This window comes from Cetorhinus maximus, chromosome 7 (genome assembly GCF_964194155.1).
Source record: "Cetorhinus maximus chromosome 7, sCetMax3.hap1.1, whole genome shotgun sequence".
NCBI classification, from domain to species: Eukaryota; Metazoa; Chordata; class Chondrichthyes; order Lamniformes; family Cetorhinidae; genus Cetorhinus; species Cetorhinus maximus.
The window spans coordinates 24,042,525-24,062,911 of record NC_135885.1 but is presented as its reverse complement, the minus strand read 5'-3'; the positions used below and the strand labels follow the sequence as shown (position 1 = coordinate 24,062,911).

The 20,387-nt window shown below is 41.0% G+C and overlaps 1 protein-coding gene across 1 annotated transcript in view; it reads right to left on the bottom strand.

The window, feature by feature from the left end:
* p4ha3 (prolyl 4-hydroxylase, alpha polypeptide III) overlaps positions 1-20,068 on the bottom strand; it is a 77,393-nt gene extending 57,325 nt beyond the window's left edge. Inside the window, exons 1-4 of the mRNA XM_078545201.1 lie at positions 19,359-20,068; positions 12,200-12,354; positions 9,299-9,522; positions 5,952-6,101 (exon numbers count right to left, since the gene is read on the bottom strand). Coding sequence (XP_078401327.1) covers positions 5,952-6,101; positions 9,299-9,522; positions 12,200-12,354; positions 19,359-19,543 — 714 coding nt within the window. The 5' untranslated portion in view covers positions 19,544-20,068. The remainder of the gene's footprint in view (positions 1-5,951; positions 6,102-9,298; positions 9,523-12,199; positions 12,355-19,358) is intronic.
* Positions 20,069-20,387: the final 319 nt, after the last annotated feature.

The following is a 20,387-nucleotide window of genomic DNA, read 5'->3' as shown; positions in this document are numbered from 1 at the left end:
TAAAGGTTCTTTCCGAATGGAACAGTTTTCATCTTTGAACTGTTAAAACAGGTGTCTGAGAATAGAGCAGAGAATGTGTTACTCTGTGTTATACAGTTGTAAAGAACAGAGAGCTGAAGACAGGAAAGCCAAGGGATTAAGGATTAGACAAGAGCCATTGCTGCTGTTTCGTTGTTGCCAGAGCTCACCAGGCCATTTAAAGGGATCGGAGAAGGAAGTCTCTGGGGATTCCATGCCATAAGGACTGTCATGACCTGAATGAGAGAGGGTTCGTAGATGTGCGCCTTGTCAGTGTTAACTGTGTCAGGGGACCTTGGATGGAGTAGGGTTGCTGGTTATTGCAACTCAAGGACCAAAACAATTGGATGGGGAGAAAGAGATCTTACATAACAGAAGCCAAGTTGGAAGGGCTGTGAGACTGAATGTGGTGCCGCATTTGTGCAGGAAGTAGCGCGGTGCTTATAACTACGTGAGATGCATCTTTGTTGTATTGACTATGTTGAGTAAAATTTGCCTCTTTGTTTGAAATACCTTTGCTTGTTAACTAATGTTTGAATTATGTTAATTTTGGTTGGTTTGTTACAGTAAAAAATTTGAAAAGTGAAATAATGTCCAGTGTTTTTCTTTCCATTGTCATCATGGGAATTCCTTTCTTTTAAAAGTTATTGGCCTCTACAGGGATCATAACAGTTGACCCAGAGATACCTACGGTGGGTACTGGGTATTGAGCTGCTTCAAGTGGCTTCTGATACTGATGTCTATGAAGCAGCCTCCAAGCTTGGTGAGAGCTCTTATGTGCATATCAGTGATTGGGGCCACTCCTGGGTGAAAGGGCCACTCTTGCAGACTAAATGATGGAAAAAATTCTGGGCATAAGTAAAAACTGGAAATAATGGGTGTCCATCATAATAAAAACAAAATTAGCTCACATCAGGCAGCCAATCAGAGGCAGCACTCCATTGCTCATCAGCACCACCAGGAGCGGTGGCAACTGTCGGCAATGCACCCACCAGAGGCCCTGGATCGCCAAGTACTTCCAGCCAAATGTGAATGAGAGTGGGATGGGGATTGTGGGGTGAGTGTCATGAAAGTGTGGGGGCAGCGGGGTTGGAGGCAAGAGGAAGGGGCTTGTCCCTTAATTGGGTAGAGAGGTCTGATAAAGAGGGACCACCCCCCACCCTGCCCTGGGGACCCCAGCAAACCCCTCAGAGGTTTCCCTCTGTGGGAAAGCCTTGCTGCTCCCATTTTAATACCTGAGTCACCACTGAAATGAACCTAGTTGACATCCTGCCAGTGGTGGCTGGGAATCCAGCAACAGCCCCTCTGTCCTCCAACTTAATCAGGGGAGGTTTTACTGCCACTGGGAAACCGATATGGAGCCTCTGCCTTCATTAAACGGACCCAACCGCCATGGTTCCCACCACAACAGGCTGCATTAAATCCAGTACAAGGAAATACTTTGCACTGTGGTATTATCCCTAAGCTTTTCTAAGAGAATTAAAAAAGCGTATCTTCACATCAGACAAGACGAACACAATCTCCTGGTCAGCGTAACATCCTGTTTTTAAACAGGTTACACAGACATAAATGGGGGTAAATCAACTCCTTGTGAAAACACAAGGACAGAGGAGCCACAACATTTTACTCATGCTCTTCAGGCAATATCTCAATCCCTCACCGATATAACTCTAATGAATGCCACCCCCTATAATGTATCCTAACCTCTGTTTTATAATCTTGTATTATCTGTCAAATGATGTTATCTCATTTCTTTTTCATCATTCTCCTCAGAATGTCCATTTCACATTTGTCTTCACCATGATACGAAGTATTTTGACATATTTAAGTACCATTTACTTTGCCATTTTTAAACTAACCAATGAAATAAACAGTAAAGAAAAACTGAAATACCCTCAAAATTGCCATAAATGTCTCATGTAGCTACAAATTTGAGCTTATGCCCCACTGTAACAGAAACTGAACAAGAAAAGCTGCTTAGGTCACGGAATTAGCATTTTTGGCAATTCTATGAATCAATATGCAAATCACCCATTAAATTCTAATTTTCACACTGCTGCCATGCAGAAAAGCATGGATACATATGCTTTCAAATGTATACCAATTCCACCTAACATATAATCAAAAATAAAATACTGCAGATTATGGAAATCTGACATGAAAACAGAAAATGTCAAAAATGCTCAGCAGGTCTGCAGAACCACAAGAAACTTAATGGCTTCACTCAGGTGGTTAAGATCAGTGAATGCGCCTTCAAATATTATATCCCTTCATCTGCATCAGTAACCTCATCCGCTTCTCAAATTACCACGCACCTCATCTACCAAAAAATCTTTACCTGTCAGGCCTCATACCGGACATAGGAGAATTCCTGGAACATCCTGCCTAACAGCACTGTGGGTGCATGGGCGGGTCCGGGAGCTGAAAGGCCCAGCGCTGCCATGTTGCGGGCATGAAGAGGGCAAGTGCTGAAGTCAGCACAGGCACAAGGGGAGCACGCAATGAAAGCTCCCTGAAGGCAGAGGGCTGCCTCAGGGACCTGAAGAATTTTAAAACCAAAAATAAACAGTATGAAATTCCGAAAAAAAATTCCACCAGTAAGAATCACTCACCTAAACACATTGATGGTAAAAATTCTGCCCAAACATTTTTATTTTTTTTAAAATTAATATCGGAAATCTCACCCTGCCTTTGGATGAGGCTCCCTCAAAAATCCAAAGGCCGCCTGGCCGATTCGCCCGCTTGCCAACCGTAACATTGGACGGGCAGCAAAAGATCCAGGTCAATTACTACATTAATGGCCTCAGTAGGCCTCTTAATTGTTGGCGGGCGCGCTGCCGACCGAAATATCGCGCAAGTGCACGATGACATCGGGATGCTCACCCGACATCATCATGCGCGATTTTACACCTGACCAGGTCGGGCACGTGCCCGCCCGCGGGACTTAAAATTCTGCCCATGGACTGCAGCGGTTCAAGGAGGCAGCTCACCACCACCTTCTCAAGGGAAATTAGGGATGGGCAATAAATGCTGGCCTTAGCCAGTGATACTCCCATCCCATGAACAGATATATAAAAATAAAAATTGCTGCTTGCCACCCTGGGTGTACATGGTCTCCTGCTGAAAGCCCTTTTCCCCCCCCAACTCCACTTCCCCCGTCTCCCCTCAGCTTATGTTGCTCTGCATGGCCCTTATTCATTCTCCAAGCAATGGTGTATCCCAAGGGAAATAGCAGGACTGGGTTGGGTTTTAGCTCTGGAGTCGGGCTCCCTACGTTGGGCGCATTTCTGGGTCCTGTCCCCGCATTGATGCCTGAAGCCTGATGGCATTTCTAACAAGCGGGCCAATTAGTGGTGAGGGAGCACACTTGCCATCCAATTGAGGATGGAGGGCAGGCTCCTAAGGCTGGGTGGGGTGGGGGGGGCTATAGGCAGTCCTCCAGCCCTGAGAGATCAGCAGCCCACATTCAGAGATGGTTGCTGTCGAGGCAGCTGAGGGAGAGAGAGGGTGCCTCTATACATTTCAAAATAAGCATATAAAACCTGGCCACAGCCGTCAGACCTCCATACTAGAGGTGGAGTCCCTCCACTAGGCAGCCTGTAGTCACACCTGTAGCCAGTTTTCAGTCATGGTTGCAGGGGTGGTATAGGTTGAAAAGCAAAACTAACTGCTGGCTCCCTGGTGTGCCACTGGGAGGCTGCCTCCTCTCATTGGCCATGCTTCAACCTCAGCGGGCCGACTGCTAGATGACAGGGGCCTTAATCAGCCCTTCAAGTGGCCTAAAATCAGTGGCTTAGTAATCCGGAGGCCTAGGCTCTGGGGACATGGGTTCAAATCCCAACATGGCAGCTGGTGGAATTTAAATTCAATTAATAAAAAAATCCAAAATTGAAAGTTAGTCTCAATAATAGTGACCATGAAACTATCATTGATTGTTGTAAACACCTATCTGATTCATTGGTATCCTTTATGGAAGGAAACCTGTCATCCTTACCTGATCTGGCCTACATGTGACTCCAAATCCACAGTAATGTAGTTGACTCTTAACTGCCTAGCAAGCCATTCAGTTCAAGGGCAATTAGGGATGGGCAACAAATGCTGGCCTTGCCAGTGATGCCCACATGCCATGAAAGAATACATTTTAAAAAAAATTAGCAACCCTCTGCTTGCGGGAAGGTAGCCGTCACCCCCCACCCACCCACCACCACCCACCACCCCCATCCCGAAACGGACTCTTCAAAATTTGCATGGAGGCAAACCTCTGCAATGGTCGACAGTGGATCTTGAAGGCCCACCTACCTCTGGTCCTACCTCCTCATCCAAACAAAGATTGAGCCGTCCATGTCTGGGAGCAACTGGTTTATGCAGAACTTGAAGTCAGCAAAAAGTCCTCAGTTGCTGCCACACCGCTCCCTGTAGACTTTTGTAACTTCAGTCAACTATAGAAAGCATCAAACTCTTGTTGAATTGAAGCAACAGCCAGGAGAAATCAACCAGCAACAAATCAGTAAGCAGTTGTTGATCCCTTCAAATACCACTGCTTGGGAAAGGGGTCTTTCCTGATGTTGAATGTGTGCATAGTTTTGTGAGGTCAAGAGAGAGAGAGTTCCAAAATCGCACCACTGGCATCAAATCTGCACGGGGATCATGACCTGCCCGCTCAGAATACATCCGACAGTCTTTCACTGCGCACACTAACACCTTCACCAATATGGTGCCCAGTGTGATTTGCGTGCATTCATGCCATGAGTTCCATTTTGGAGTTGGAAGGGCACTCTTGGTGCTCAAAAAATTGGTGTTAACCAACCCTACAAAACCAAGATGCTACAATGCCAACACTGGCAGGAAGATGCATTGCAATTTGTTTTCTATTTATTCACGGGATGTGGGCTTCGCTGGCTGGGCCAGCATTTATTGCCCATCCCCTAATTGCCCTTAAGAAGATGGTGGTGAGCTGCTTTCTTGAACCGCTGCAGTCCATGTAGTGTAGGTACACCCACAGTTGCTGTTAGGGAGAAAGTTCCAGGATTTTGAGCCAGCAATTGACCCAATGCAACAACTTCACTTTGGGCTTCTTCCATTATTAATATAGAGATAAGAACTTATAATAGAGAAAGCTGGCAACTGGGTGCAAGGTCTTACGATAGGAAGTGTCATAAAATAGCATAACGTTTTTGATATATTATAGATAGGTGCATAATGGTGATTGTGGGGATTGTCAGTATTCTGTGTATGAAATAACTGTTATATCCGGTGGAAACCTTGGGCAGGATTTTCCGGCCCCACCACCAGCGGGCATCGTTGGGGGTGGGACGGGAAAATTTGGAGAGCCGTTGACCTTTACCAGCTCTCCAAATTTTCGTGTCCTGCCTGTGACGATGCCCGCCAGTGTGGGGGCTGGAAAATCCTGCCCAATGGTTGTGACAGTCTGCGACCTGTTGAGATTTATTTTCTGCATGCACATTGAGTTTTAGATTTTGTTTTTTGTTCAGCTCTATGGAGTATAATTTCAAATTCCTGTAACTGAAAAGATATCAAATCCTTGAAGAGTCAACAAAAACAAGTTGCAGTTAAATAGCATTTTTAACATAGTAGAATGCCCCAAAGTGCTTTCCATTTTTAAGTCATTGGGATGAGAAGTTTCTTTTCTGCAGTAAACATGAGTGCTCTGAGAAACTTCAAACCACTTTCCAATATCTCAATCTATTTTATTTGTTGCCACTAGAAAGTCAAAACTCAGAAATGCTCTAGTCCAAGTTGAGTTACAAATTGGGTTCAACAGACTCAGTACCTTCTCTGTTCAAGCTTCTCACCAAAGTATTGCAGAGCCAGCACTAATCATTTAAACAATTTTCACATGCAGTCAGGTAGTATGTTCTCAATATTTGTCCTCTCCCATCAAACAAATTCGACCTTCAAGACGTACTGCTTACCATATAATGGGAAAAGGCGAGATGATCGAGAGCTTCCTCAAGATTTCCCTGGTCCTCAGTGTTCCAAATTCCTATACTTTGTCGGAAAAGTGTGACTGCTTCTTCTAGCCAAGTAACTGAGTGATAGTAGTCACCTATATCATAGGCAACCTGGGAACATAACATGTAAAATGTGGATTTAAATATCTATGTTAAAATGGTGTCATAATGACCAATGAGTAAGAGGTTATATAAGAATGTTTTTATATATAGTTGTGTAAAGTTATAGAAGAATATTTTATGGTCAATTAAATATGCTTGTTATGTAAAGTAATATCAGAATGCTTTTTATATAAGGCTATATAAGAATGCTTTCTATATAAAGCTATATATGTGTATATTTTATATATATATATTTTTTGTACAGGCATTCAAAAATGTCACTTTTAAGTTGGCCTTTGTGAAATTCAATTGCATTTCAAATTGCACATAAACAGTAAGTTCCAAGGGCAGGATTTTCCCTCTGGGGCAGGGAACAGAGGTAAGACTGTTTCTGGGTCCTAAGACAACCCTCAGGGGAGAACTGTCACCGGCCCCAATTTTGATGGGGTGCCTCTCCACCCTTAGCTGGTCTAGAGTGGGTTCTTGAAGCTGGAGGACCAATCAAAGCTTTCCAGCTTGAAAGGAGTAGAGGGCTGCAGTAGAGGGTAACTAAAGGTGGGGGTGTTTTAAAATGGAGGTCCCTCCCTCCAAAATTTTTTAAAACTTAAGTAAAAAATGAATCTTGTGGCCAGGACACTGTTTGGGGGTGGGTGGGGGAATGGAGGCGGAGCTCACCTACAGTGTGCCTGGAGCACTGGCCACTGACTCTGCCACTAAGAGGCCACCTCCGGACAGTTAAACTGGCCTCTGCCACCTGCAGGGAACTGGAAGCCAACTGGAGAATTCCAGTTGGCTTCCTTTAATCAGCTTCAATAGGCTCTCAATCAGTCATGCCAGCTGCCTACTGCATGTGGGCGGGTAGCCCTGCCAATCCCAATCCTCCCTCTGCAAAAATGGCATGGCCGGGATGAAGCTGGGGGATCTGGCACATCAGTCAGTGTTGCTATTTTTATGCCCGTCCATCTCTGATCCAGGCCCTGGCGAGGATAAAAATCAAACCCAAATAATTGTTCCTGCCTTTACGCATATTTAAAGAACAAAGAAGTGGGTCAGGCCTGTTCTCTCACTGTAACCCAGTTACCCAATAGTTCTGCCGAAGGATACTCAGATAACATTCTAATAAGTGCGAACCCAGTTTACTCATGGGCTCTGGACAAGCTGCTGCTATTTTACATTCTCTGTTAATCACAACAATGTTACTTCTTCAGTATTATGCAATATGTTTGTGGAATTTTACTACCTTTTGATGTAAGAATGAGAAAATGTGGGGTGTGACATCAGGGATTCTGGTAAAACATGTTAGTTCGTGAGAAGAGGGGGAGGAATCAAGACACTTGCTGTGAACATGAAAGTAATGTAATATAAACTAGGAATGATGAACAACCCCTCAGTGGAGAGATTTATCATCTCCGTAGTTACATTGAACCAGCTAGCGAGAAGCAAAAGCAAAGAAATCTAATTTCTCAAAAATGTTTCTTTCTCTATTCTCCAGATCCAGGCGATGCTGAGCCATATTCAGGCTACTTCGAACCTAATCAACACTGGTAGCAGGAGTAAATACATGACTCTGCTGCAAGCACTTATTTTAATAAAAAAAAGGTCCTGATTTATTGCAAAGTTCAGAGCTCCTTTATCTAATCAGAAAGCTTTTTGATTTGGATGTGATCCCAATTTGGGATTTTCTTGGATTTCTGATTCAGATTTCATGTACCTTTGTTTTGTTGAGGGCGTACTAAAGGAAACGATTCTCTGATTAATCAAGTGAAGGTCTAATTAAGCAAAAAAATATATAATTCTATCTTTTTTTTATGAACAAGGCGTTTATGCAACTAAATGTGCAACTAAACTGAGCCTCGGACACACACACACAAAACAATCCCCAAGTCTGTGATTAGGAACAGATGGATTGACAACGGAAAACAAGCCATTAATTTGATGTTGGTAAATTGGAAATCACTTTGTCTAGTAAGAACTAAGAAAGTGAGTTTGTTACCGAGATACACTGGAAACCATTCAGTTCAAGAACATTGAACTCAATTGACTCAAATCCAGTCAAAACGCATCATTTTCACCACCTGCTGGAATATTTTATGCAAAACTGTGTAGCAAATCATGTTGGTTTGATGAAACAGAATAGATGGATAAAAACATTAAATTCTTCAAGGAAAAAAATAGTGAGATATGAATTCACCTTAATGGCAATGCAAAATGTGTGATCGGGAATTAGTACCCGGTTGAACTTGCCCAATTTTCCATTGACATCAATGCTATCACCTGAGGTGAATTTATGCCCAAGTATCTATAACTGCAAAATCCTGGAGTAGGTTTATTAACTTGCCAATTGGGCGTAAAGCTGGTATTTTGAATGAGTTGGTTGCTAAAGAAACCAGCCAATTTTCATTTCCATTACTTTAGACAGGTTGAAAATCTAGCCTCATGTCTCTCAACATGACTGAAAACAAAATTCAAAAATGGTTTTAGGAATCAGCTTTCTCTTTGTTGCGCTTGAATGAAAGCGTTGAAGCAGAACCAGCTGAATTATGCGGGAGGGAAGGAGGAGAAAACTTTCTCCTGATCTAGATTTTAGAATATCCCACTTTCATGGGTAATAATAACACAATGGGGGACTGGTTAGCTCAGTTGGCTAAATAGTTACTGCATAGCGCAGGTTAATGCCAACAACATGAGATTCAATCCCCATTCCTGGCTGAGGTAGACTTAGGGCCTGACTCCTTGCTCTGCCTGCAGTAAAAAAAGTCAGAGCACTTTGCTGTGGTTTGGCAAATAATCACCAGAGACCTGAAGAAGAATACACATTAGTTCTCAAAATATTTATATTTTCATTCCTGCTGATCAAAATGATCTCATGCATTATAAGATGTGCTATTGCTCACAAGTCAATGGCAACTGTACAATCACACCTTAAATACCTGTAGAAAATGTGTAAACAACTGGCACAATCCTTAGTTTGGTTAATTAATGCATGCATGTGGAATAGGCAAATGTGAAAAACCAGCATGCTCAGCTGGTCTAAAATTTGGCTAAGGTATCCACGGTAACAATAAATGAATGTCAGAGAGTCTCATTCCAAAGAGGCACCAGCGCCTTTTAAATATACTCAACAGAAAGGAGGAACTCACATAATTTCCACAAAGCTCAGAATTTTTAAAAAGAAAATCAACTTCTTTTCGCCTATGTTTACATACCTTTCCAATTTGAAAACAGTCATCTGCTGAAAGGGTACTGGACAGAGTTGGCCTGTAGAGAATGGAAACATCGTCTCCAGCCACCTGTAGAAACTCCCCTTTGACTAATCCCTTTGTGCTTAGGGCGTACACATCCTGCAGCCTCATCAAACCTTTGGCAGCTCCCTCTAGGTCCTCAGCTTTTGGGAGTTTTGCCTCGACTTTCTCATAACCATCCTTTAGCGCTAAATGCAGTGTTGGAAGCAGTGTCAGTTCACCTTATTGGAGATCTTTGTCCACAGGATTTACATTTTACACTTGTCACATTCCGCAGATGGTGAAAATATGCAGTATTTATCACTATGCAGACAGTAAAGAGAGTTAAACCAAATTTTTAGGCTGGCTGCACTAAACCACAAGCATTGAAAGTAATGAAACAGATTCTGTCACGTGATAGGCAGCAACCAGTGTAAAATCATCAAATTGACAAATTTTAATCTACAGTGCTATCTTCTGTAGAACATTGATTCATTAATTCATTTTAATGCATTTTTGTTCCATAATTTAGTTGTTCCGTTAATAATAAGGATTTTTTGTGCCATTTTATCCCCACATATTGACACCTAAGTGCAGTTTTTCACTAAGTAGGCAATAGGTATGGCTGTCCCAACCATGCTGCAGTTGAGATCAGCCAACAGAACAGGAGACAGAACATCAAACCTCCTGGTTTGTGCAGATCAATTCTAGATTTGGCATTGCCCTTACTTGCTGAATCATTGGGGTGGCCTAGTACACATTAAATAACACCCTCAAGAGTTAGCACCTTGTTTTCATTATAAATTGCTGCATCGGTATTAAACATTGCAATTGCAACTTGAGTTCATGAACTCATTGCTTTCTGCACTCAATCAAAGTGTCAGTCAGTAACACTCAGGAGTGAAAAAAATCGTTTGTGTGGTTAGCAAGCTGTTTTACTTTAAAAGGGCTGCACTGTATTTTGTTGGCTCAGTGTTGGTGATTTGAGATTGTACTCATGCCATGTACCCACACTTGCCATGTAATGTACGTAGCAGAAGAAAACTGAATCTTGAACCTGAATTCCACTTGCTGATATATAAAAGAAATAGTGGAAACTGTCTGTCAGTCACAACTTGGGAAGTAAGAGCGACAGACTTAATTGGCCTGATTATAACTCTGTGTAATTGAATGGATTTTGAGTCAGTTAAAATCTGGCCCAATGTATATATAAATATATGTATGTATGTTTGTATTATTGCACTAAAGCTACTTTCCTTTCCCTGTAACCCTGCATTTTTTCCCCTTCAAGCATTTATCTAATTCATATTATGAATAGTTATGTTCTGCAGACCTCTTTGATGAGGTACATACCTCATTGCATTGGGAGTGATACCATTTGCACCATTAGTATGCAAACATATTGATAGATTTTCTGTATGTGCTGTTGTCTTTCAGTAGTGAAGATTTATTTTGGATTCCCGTGCATTTAATTTTTATAGACAATCATTGCAAGGAATCCTGATCATATGTATAATTCCACTAATTACATATCCTCTAACAATGTGCTCTGTGTACTTGCTGAAGATTTAGTACATTGAATTATTTAATATAAAATGCTTGTTGATACTGTTAACCTTTCCTGTTCAGATACCTGACGTGAGAAACTATAATTATGCGGCAAGACTTGAGTTATTGGGACATTTTCAACTGGAGCAGAGAAGGCTAAGTGGAGACCTAACAATAGGTTTCTTTAAATTGTAAAGGGTTTTTAACAGGGTGAAAAGGCTCTTATCGAAGAGCCAGTGACCAGTGTCCATCAATATAAGATTGTCAGCAAGAGATTGAGAAGGTAAAATAGGATTATTTATCACAAGCAACAATTGAGACAGGTACCACTGCATATTTTAAGTGAGGGGCAGATAAATATTTGAAGCAGATACAAGGCTGTGGTAAAAGGGCAGTGGGATTTAATTTAGATTTCTCTAGCAATTAGCTAGCACAGAACTTGAGGAGCTGAATGGACTCCTTATGTGCTGTAAAATTCCATAGTGCTATATTGATCTCAACTTACTGAACTTACTGGTTCTGGCCACAAATAGACAATAATACTCTAGAATAGAGCAGTATGTTCTTGGTCAATGAACATGAGCACAATTTGCTGCTGGTAGTGGTGATTTTGGTATGGTACCCTAGTGGTTTTAGTACTGGCAACCTAGAGATCATGAGCTTAAATCCCACCAAAACAAGTTATGGATTGGAATCGGAAAAGAGACCGCAGAGCTGCCATATTTTTGTAAAAATCCAACTGGTTAACTATTGCCCTCCTGGAATGGGAACCTGCCACCCCTACCCAGTCTAGTCGACAAGTGGTTGGCTCTTAGTGCCTTCCAGATAATTGGTAATGGGCAATAAATATTGCTTTGCCAGGATTATCCACAACACAAAGCTAAATTTAAAGAAGGAATTGAATTGGCTTATTGTATCACACTGGTGTATTGTCACCATATATTAAAAGCAGTGATGTTTTAAAATTAAAAAAGAAATAACTAGCCAGTAATGATTTTTCACCTTCACTGCTTGGTCTGTGGTATGACTGAGTAGCAATCTGGTTCTAGGTGTGCAACTACAGGAGATGCCAGTTCATGTAGCATGAAAACCAGAAATGGTCAAACCCACAGAGATTCGAAGTAATAGCCAAAGGCATAGCAATGTGCTAATGTCTGGGTGTAATGCAATGGATAATAGTAGCCAGAAATGAAAGCACTGAAAATAATTTTTGTAATTGCAGAAGTGAATTAATTCAATTATACTTTTACCATACTATATTTAATATTATAGTTGTACAATTATAATAACTTTACTGATGAGATTAAAAAATATTAATATTTAAGCCTAAGCATTTACCTTGGATATTCTCGATGGCTTCATTGCTATGTACAATATTTTGCCAGTCAATTTGCAACCTCTTTATAAGGGTGTAAGCAAACAAAGGGTTTGATATTGCTTTCACAGGTTCCTGATAAACATTGCTGTGCAGTGCCTTTACTTTTTCATAAAATCTGCAATGCAAAAAAATTAAGACCTAGAACAGGAGAAACAAAATAATTTGAAAGATAAGGAACTAATTGGTTTACCCCCTTTTGTTGAAAATCAGTTGGATAGCATTTCTAGAACAACCTAAGCAATAGTAATGAAATCTTGGACAAAGCCACAATGCAACATATTACCAAAAAGAACAATTTCATGTATTTCTATAACATGCCTCCAGTAAAAAGTGTTTTGGAGCATTTTACAATTCAGATAGATAAACACTTTGTAGGAGAATTAGGAAATTCATCAGGATAGGTAAGACTGAAGGCACAGTTGAGTTGGGATTTTAGGAGGCTTTGGGAGACAGAGGAAGATAGTAGGCTGACCATGTTGCTGGAAGAGAATTCCAAAGTGCAGTGATTGAATGATTGGCCTGTGTGTTATATTGGAGTTGAAACAGCGGGAGAAGCAGCAATCCAGAGACAGAGTGGGAGAAAATGTAGACAAGGATATATGACTGGAAAATATTGAGCAATGTGAAAGGGCTTTGTGAAAGATGAGGTCATGGATCTTAATCACCTAGGACACAGCGCTAGTGGAGCTTGACATGGAAGGGAGTGATTGGTTTGAATCACTTTGTGCTGGGGAGGGCATTGGCACAGGGTTCATAAGGGAAGAGTATTTATGAATGGAATCCTCTAGATGATGAAGGCATGAGTTTGGATTTCAGCAGCAGAAGGCGAGAGGTTGGCTGTAGGTCAGCAATAACACAGCATCAGACCTGGTAAAAGGTGAAAAACTTAGCTCGGGGTGGAACAGAGCATTGAAATTCAATCGGAGAGCAATCTGAAAGGTTAATGAAATGGAATCAGATACTAATGGAAACCAAGAAGAGGGTTTTGTTTGATGTCAATTTGGAGCTGAAGGAAATTTCAGCTGATCCATGATTTGAATCCTGACAAGCATTCAGAAAGTATAGCAACAATCTTGGAGTCGATGGTAGCAACAGAGAAGTAGAATTGAATTCCATCCAAATAAAAGTGAAAGTTTATCTACAATTGCAGATGATGTTGCTAATCAATAACATGTAAATAATGCATATTGGATTAGGAGAGGGGCAAGAATTGAGCTCTGGTGAACACCACCGATGACCCAGAAATATGGGTGAAAATACTGTTTAAAAATATAGTAATAATCTCTAGAGAAAGATATTTGTTAAAATCTGGTTAGGGGCAAGTAACACTTTGTTTAAAGTTGATAAAGTTTGAAATCCCAGTTACCCACTAGCAGAATAAAGCTACAAGATTCCATGGTTTTAAACAAACAAAACAAACTTTACCATACAAAGTAAGAAAAGTAAAACAATCAACAAAATCTACCTTATACTCTAACATTCAGAATTAACAGGAGCTCAATATAGGTTAACAAGCAAACTGTGGTTGAACACACCACACTGCGCATTAAATAACAGATATGACCAAGACAAATCCCACAGCATTCTCAGCAACCCACCCAGTTGTCAGTGACAAAGTCTTGTTAAAACTCTCTGTCTCCGTTATGAAGGATTTCAGCTCTTCACTTTCAAAGATCTATCCTCTGAATTCCTCCAGAAGATCCTCCGACTCAGACTGCCTCAACGACTGCCCACTTCCCAAGGGTTCAATCTCCTCTCATGAGACTGCATTCCATGGATTCACAAAGCTGCATTCCCACCTCTAATTACCAGCACGCTTCCAACTCTTTCATAGACCGTTAGCTTCACTAAACTGGCACGGCCCCTGGGTTTCTCCAAACTCCATGCTCCCAGCTGCACCGAGGTATAAATGGCTCCCAGGGCTTCTCCTGAGCCCTAACCCTCCCTAGCACAGAACCAGTGACCTTCTGCCACCTTGCCAGCTCCCCAAGACTTCTCTTGAGCTCTAACTGCACTGAATAGCTACCAGGGCTTCTTCAAGCCCTAACTACCTGGAACATGCTAACAGCAGCGCCCTTTCAGCATTCCTTCTTCCACTGCTACAGAGCACTTGGATAAATTAAAACCAGATAACCTGCTTCAGCTCTACCCAAATTGATGACAATGTAGTATTTAAGGGTTCACTGAATGTTTTTAAACTAATTTAATTCTAACTCCCAAAACAGAACAACTCTCTGGACTGCCCTTCTTTGGAAGCAATGTAGATACCGTGTCACCAGCTCTCCAGCAAAGTAAGCCACCTGCTGTTTATGATCTTACCTTTCTAGCTGTTAACCCCTTAAGTCAGCATGGCTCCAAGCTTTTAAGTGTAATAGACTCCAAGCTACTTTAGTTGCATTTATCCCATTTTCCACAATTAAACTCTAATCTTCTCAAAACTAAACATTAACACTAAAATATTAATATGAACCATGAGCTAAATATTTGTCACAATATTGGCAAAGGGCTTTGCAGACTGATGTGCAACACAAGACTACAAGGAATCCAATTTATTAAACAGATAACAACAACTTATTTTTATATAGTACCAAGTTCTTTGAATCGAAGCAGTTTTATATTCAGCCAGAGACATTTAGAATGAGAACAACATGAGGTGTTAAACATGGGTCCTTTGTTATCTCATCCTAGCAGACTCTCTCTGCTGGTACATTTGTGTATGGTAGCCTCAAGTGGACAAAATGCACAATGCAATTTTCAATAAACTACATATAGCACCTTGAATGTAGCGAAACATTGCAAGGCACTTCACAGGAGCATTATGATGTGTCAGAATTCTCAAGGGTTGGACATGTGTAGAGGATGAAAGCAGCATTGTTCCAGGATTTCCCCAGATTCAAAGTGGAAGAGTACATGGAGGTGGATGGGGGGGGGTTGGGGCGGGGTGGGGGGGGGAGGTGGTTTGGGGGTGGGGTGCAAAATTACATTCCAGAGGGAAACTATAACCTTCATAACAAAGGCCCTAGAAATACACAATCATCCCACCTCTCCCCAAACCTATCACCAGTGTCAAACCCGAAACTTCTCTTGCTAGGGGTCTCCATGCAGATTCGAAGCCCAGGTCACATGCTGGACTCGTGCTCCTGGGACTGCTGGTGGTAATGATAGGACCTACTTTCCAATCAGGCAGATAGAGAGCAGAGTTATTGCAGTCAAAAAATCTGAAAGGGGCGACTTAACATTTAGATTTGGATGTTTTGAACTCACTTAGAGGCTATTTCCTGACTTTTTCAGAGCAATGGTTTATTACTTTCCACATAGAGCTTGGACTGGTGATGTAATGTTAGCTGAGGGAATTGCCTGTATTATGTAGATAAAGAGACTGGAACACAAGAGATTTTATTAGCCAAATCAGTAAAACTGGAACCAAATCTGCTCCTGCCTAAATTAGTTAACCAACCAGCCTGAAAGCTGGTAAATCCCAAAGACATAGTTGAATGAAGGAGAGCCTGTGTTGACCAGAATGATCATACCATACTAAACGTACTACCTGTGAAGATACCTGCATCAGTGTCTCTTGGTTGCCCATTGTTATGCTATATCCTTTAAAATTGTTGATTGGGAGCACATTTATTTGGCAGAAGAACATTTTCCAAGTGTGCTATGCATTGATCCATTAATTAGTTTATATCCATCCCTAAATATGTATGCAGTAAATAAATACAATAACTTGTCCTTCTCTGATCTGAATTGAAGGAAATCTTCAGCTCTCCATTGAAGATATTTTGACGTGGGTTTAAAGTATTCAGGCAGCACAACAAGTGCCACTTAAATGGTGCAGTGATGTGAAAAAGACTCTTCTACAAGTCTATACAAAATAGTTGGCAGCAATCAGTATCTTACCATCAGCTATATTTAATATATTAAGGGGTACTGAGAGTGCCTATATAGTTAAGTTAATGCGCATCACCATCTCTGGCAAGGTTCAGTATCTCCAGTGTTAAACTAGGTCCAACCATCTTCAACTGTTTCATCAATGACCTTCCTTCCATCATATGGTCAGAAGTGGGGATTGCACAATCTTCAGCACCATTTGCGACTGCTCAGGTACTGAAGCAGTCCATGCCCAAATGCAGCAAGACCTGAAAAATATTCAGGCTTGGGCTGACAAATGGCAAGTAACGTTCACTCCACACAAGTGCCAGGCAATGACCATCTCCAACAAGAGAAAACCATCGCCCCTTAACATTCAATGGCATTACCATCACTGAATCCCCCACTATCAACATCCTGGGGGTTATCATTGACCAGAAACTGAACTGGACTAGCCATATAAATACTGTGGCTATGAGAGGAGGTCAGAGGCTAGGAATAAAGCAAACCAGTCTAGACAACAATTGACACCTGCAAAATTAAAGTATTGTCATGAGGTATAATAATTTTCATAATATTTTCCTGCTTTAGTGTAATGTAGGTTTATGGGGTTGTGTTGTTTTGTCTGTGTGTGTGATTTAATTACATCTTGTAGCCAAGCAGGCTGCAAGTTGAAGTATCAAAAGAAATAAGGTGCAGAAGAGTCTCTAATATGCTAATGAGTAAACATGGTTGGAGTCTTAGCACGTAAGGTATAAAGGGAATTTGCATTTGTAGATAGATGAAGGGAGATTTAGTTTTCAAAGGGCTCTCCATCTGTTTACAAACACCCAGACAAGCAAGCGGAGGAATGTCTCCCCCTTCTACCCCCAACACCCCACCCCCACCCCCCCACAACCTTAAACCAGCTTATACTTCACCCCTCTCCTATTTTTACTTAGTTCTGTTGAAGGGTCATGAGGACTCGAAACGTCAACTTTGTTCTTCTCCGCCGATGCTGCCAGACCTGCTGAGTTTTTCCAGGTATTTCTGTTTTTGTTTTGGATTTCCAGCATCTGCAGTTTTTTGTTTTTATAAGCTGAGGAATGTGTTTATTTTTCTCAAGGGCTATTGAAAATATATAGAGGCAACATGAAAAGATTTATATTATGAGAAAGGTAAAGCTCCAAAGACATATGGGCAATGGAATTTACACATTAAAAGGGAGAAACATGTATAAAGGAGAATGAGGCTATGTGTCAGGGAAGGCATTGTAAGATCTAACAGAGGTGTAAGGAGCCTCTGGTATTTTTGCATTAAGTCTGCTGTCTACAGAAACCAAAGCTGGGAAGAGCCACTTTGAATTCCACTGTCCAGGGTATTGTGTTGACTTGCTGGATCTTTTTAAAATCTATTTTTTTAAACTGCTGCCTTAACAGGGGTGTAACTGGAAGCCAGGCTAATTAGGGATTTTAGGAGTTATTACAGTAGTAATTTGTAGACCTATGTATGTGTTTGAAATCTTTTATTTTGTTAATAAATATTTTAATTTTGCTTTTTAAAAATCTGTAGAGTCTTGGTGGATTCATTACTTCTGAATTCAGGGCACGCATCTCAAAATAAATACAAATTGCAAAACCATCATGATAGCATGATCAAGTTTCCCTCGTGGATTTGATCTGCCTGGCACACATCATCATTCACATCGCAACAGTACCTAAGTATCATAAAGACGTCACCTACTCCAAACCCTGCCCCCATCACAAGGAGTTTTTAATGCTACTCAATGTCGATCTCTCTAAATTGGAATAAGATATAAATTGGAATATCGTGTGCATACAGTTAATTCAGCATTACAGCACACATAACTGGTGGCATCAATCAGCATCCATAAGTGTTAGTTGGTAACACTCTTACCTTTGAGTCAGAAGGTTGTGGGTTTAAGTCCCACTCCAGAGACCCGAGCACAAAATTCAGATTGTCAATCTAGTACAGCACTGAGGATGTTCTGCACTGCCGGAGATACTGTCTTTTGAATGAGATATCAAACCAAGGACTCCTCCTGTTTGCCCATATCTTCCCTCTCAGGTGGATGTGAAAGATCCCATATATGAGTAAGAGCAGAAAGATCTGGCCAGGATTTCGGGGGAATTCCCCTGATATCCTGGCCAAGATTTATTCGCCAACCAAAATCACTGTAACAGATTATCTGATCAATAACAAACTGCTGTTTGTGGGAGCTTGCTGTGTGAAAATGGCAGCTATGTTTCCCACATTACAACAGTGATTGTGACTACTCTTCAAAAATATGTAATTGACTATCAAATGCTTCAGGGCATCCTGAGGTCATGAAAAGTGGTATATAAATGCAAGATAAGTGTCACTATTCAAATACACGTAACTTGAAGTGCCCATTGACAATAAAAGATGTGTTACTATTAAAAACAACCTGTGTCCTGAAACACAAGTCCGTCTAAGGAAATTGAAGGTTGATTCAACTCTGATTACACTTCAAATGAAATCAAATTAACATTACTTTAAGAATGAGTTTAGATGCTCATTGATACCTATTAGTTTGTTTAACTACGGAAATCGAAGGAAAAATAAATCAAGCTGAGTTTATTGAAAGTAAATAGTCCAGAATGAATTAAATCTTTGGCTAGAACATAAATAAATCAACACCAGAGCTGACTAAGTCACAAATATTTACAGTCTGAGTAATTTGCCAAGACCTCACATCATATCTGACAGTCCTGTGCTCTGAAATATGGATAGAATTGTAACATTGTATCCTGTTTTGTAAATGTCAAGACAGTAAATCAAAAAGCTGCACTTAAATGTTTTAATCTCGGGGAGAAATCCTGCACCAAGGCTACATATGATTTTAACCCTGGGTAAGCGAATGAGTTTTGAATGGATTAAAATTGAGCCCAGTATATTTTGCCAGCTTTAATTGCACAGGACTATGTCACTTATCTTAAAGAAGTATCCTGTGGCTGTGAGCTCTTTCTAATGCAAATTTGGTCTCAGAGAATAGCTATTATTGTAAATGTGACATAATAAAATGCAGCTGCCTAACTAGGCTGAAAAAAATAAACTCAACTAAGTTGAGCTAACTAATTGAAAGGCGAGGGAAATATTAATAAAAATGTTGAAATAAAAATGTATAAACGACATTTTCAGGACAATGTTCACTATTCCTCAATGAGACTGCTAAAGCTCTTGTTTTTTAAAAAAATGGATTTAATTCCGAGCGAATTAAAATCTTACCGTTTCAGGTCATCCATTCTGTAGATCTCGTTTTCAATGTAAGTCTGTAAATTTTGCAAAAGCACCTTTTCCACGGCAATTTCTCCCTGGATGTTCAGGAGGGAGGTGTACAGATCTCCTCGAGTCGGTGACAGCGAGGAGCCGTTCACCACGTACAGTAACAGTGAGGGCAGCAACAATAGCATTTTGCAATAATCTTCCAGACACTGCCCACTTACTATAACAAGAGTTTCAACTCAACATTTACATATTAGTCTTCCTTAGTGGAAATGCACTTGGTTGTCTGTTTCCTTGGTCATTTAGAAGTGGGATCGCGTTTCAAGAGCTGATCGAGACGGAATCCACACCCCTCCTGTTCCAGCATTCATATTCCCCACATTCCAATGAAATGGGTCATTTTGCTATGTTACTGCTGGAGACTAATGCAGCTGCATCAACAGAGAAATAGGGAGGGAAGAAGAGAGTGCTATCTCACTGGTGTCTGACTGACTGTTGGCTCAGTCTGTTCAGCAGAACGTCAAGGGACAGGAGGGATGATGTACAGTATTCATGGGGAATTATTGAGGACTAGGGGTTTATGCAGGTTCCCTGGGGCAAGGGGTTTGCTGTTCTGCGATAGGGCAGCTCAGACTCTGCCCGTCACTCCCTTTTTAGGGAGAACTCGCTTCATGACGTTTGCTTCTTTCAAACTACATTTAAGCAACAGAGTTTTAAAAATCGGCGTCGCGATTATACAATGCTTTGTTACTTTGAGATTGAAACCTGGAGGCAAGCTGACTTTGGCGGACATCATTTTCATGAAGGAATGTTGATTCTGTAGAAAGTGGTGGGCCATTGTCATGGATGATGTGATTTGTAAATGACACACGCCAGGCTGCCTTTAAATAGGATCCATGTAGTTGCACTTTGGACTTGTTAGAAACAAAAATTGTACACTAACCACTTCATGAAAACAGAACCTTTTACTTATTGTGGTTGATGATTGTTTGAGAAGGAGCTTTTAAGCCAATAGCCTCAAGATACAGGGAA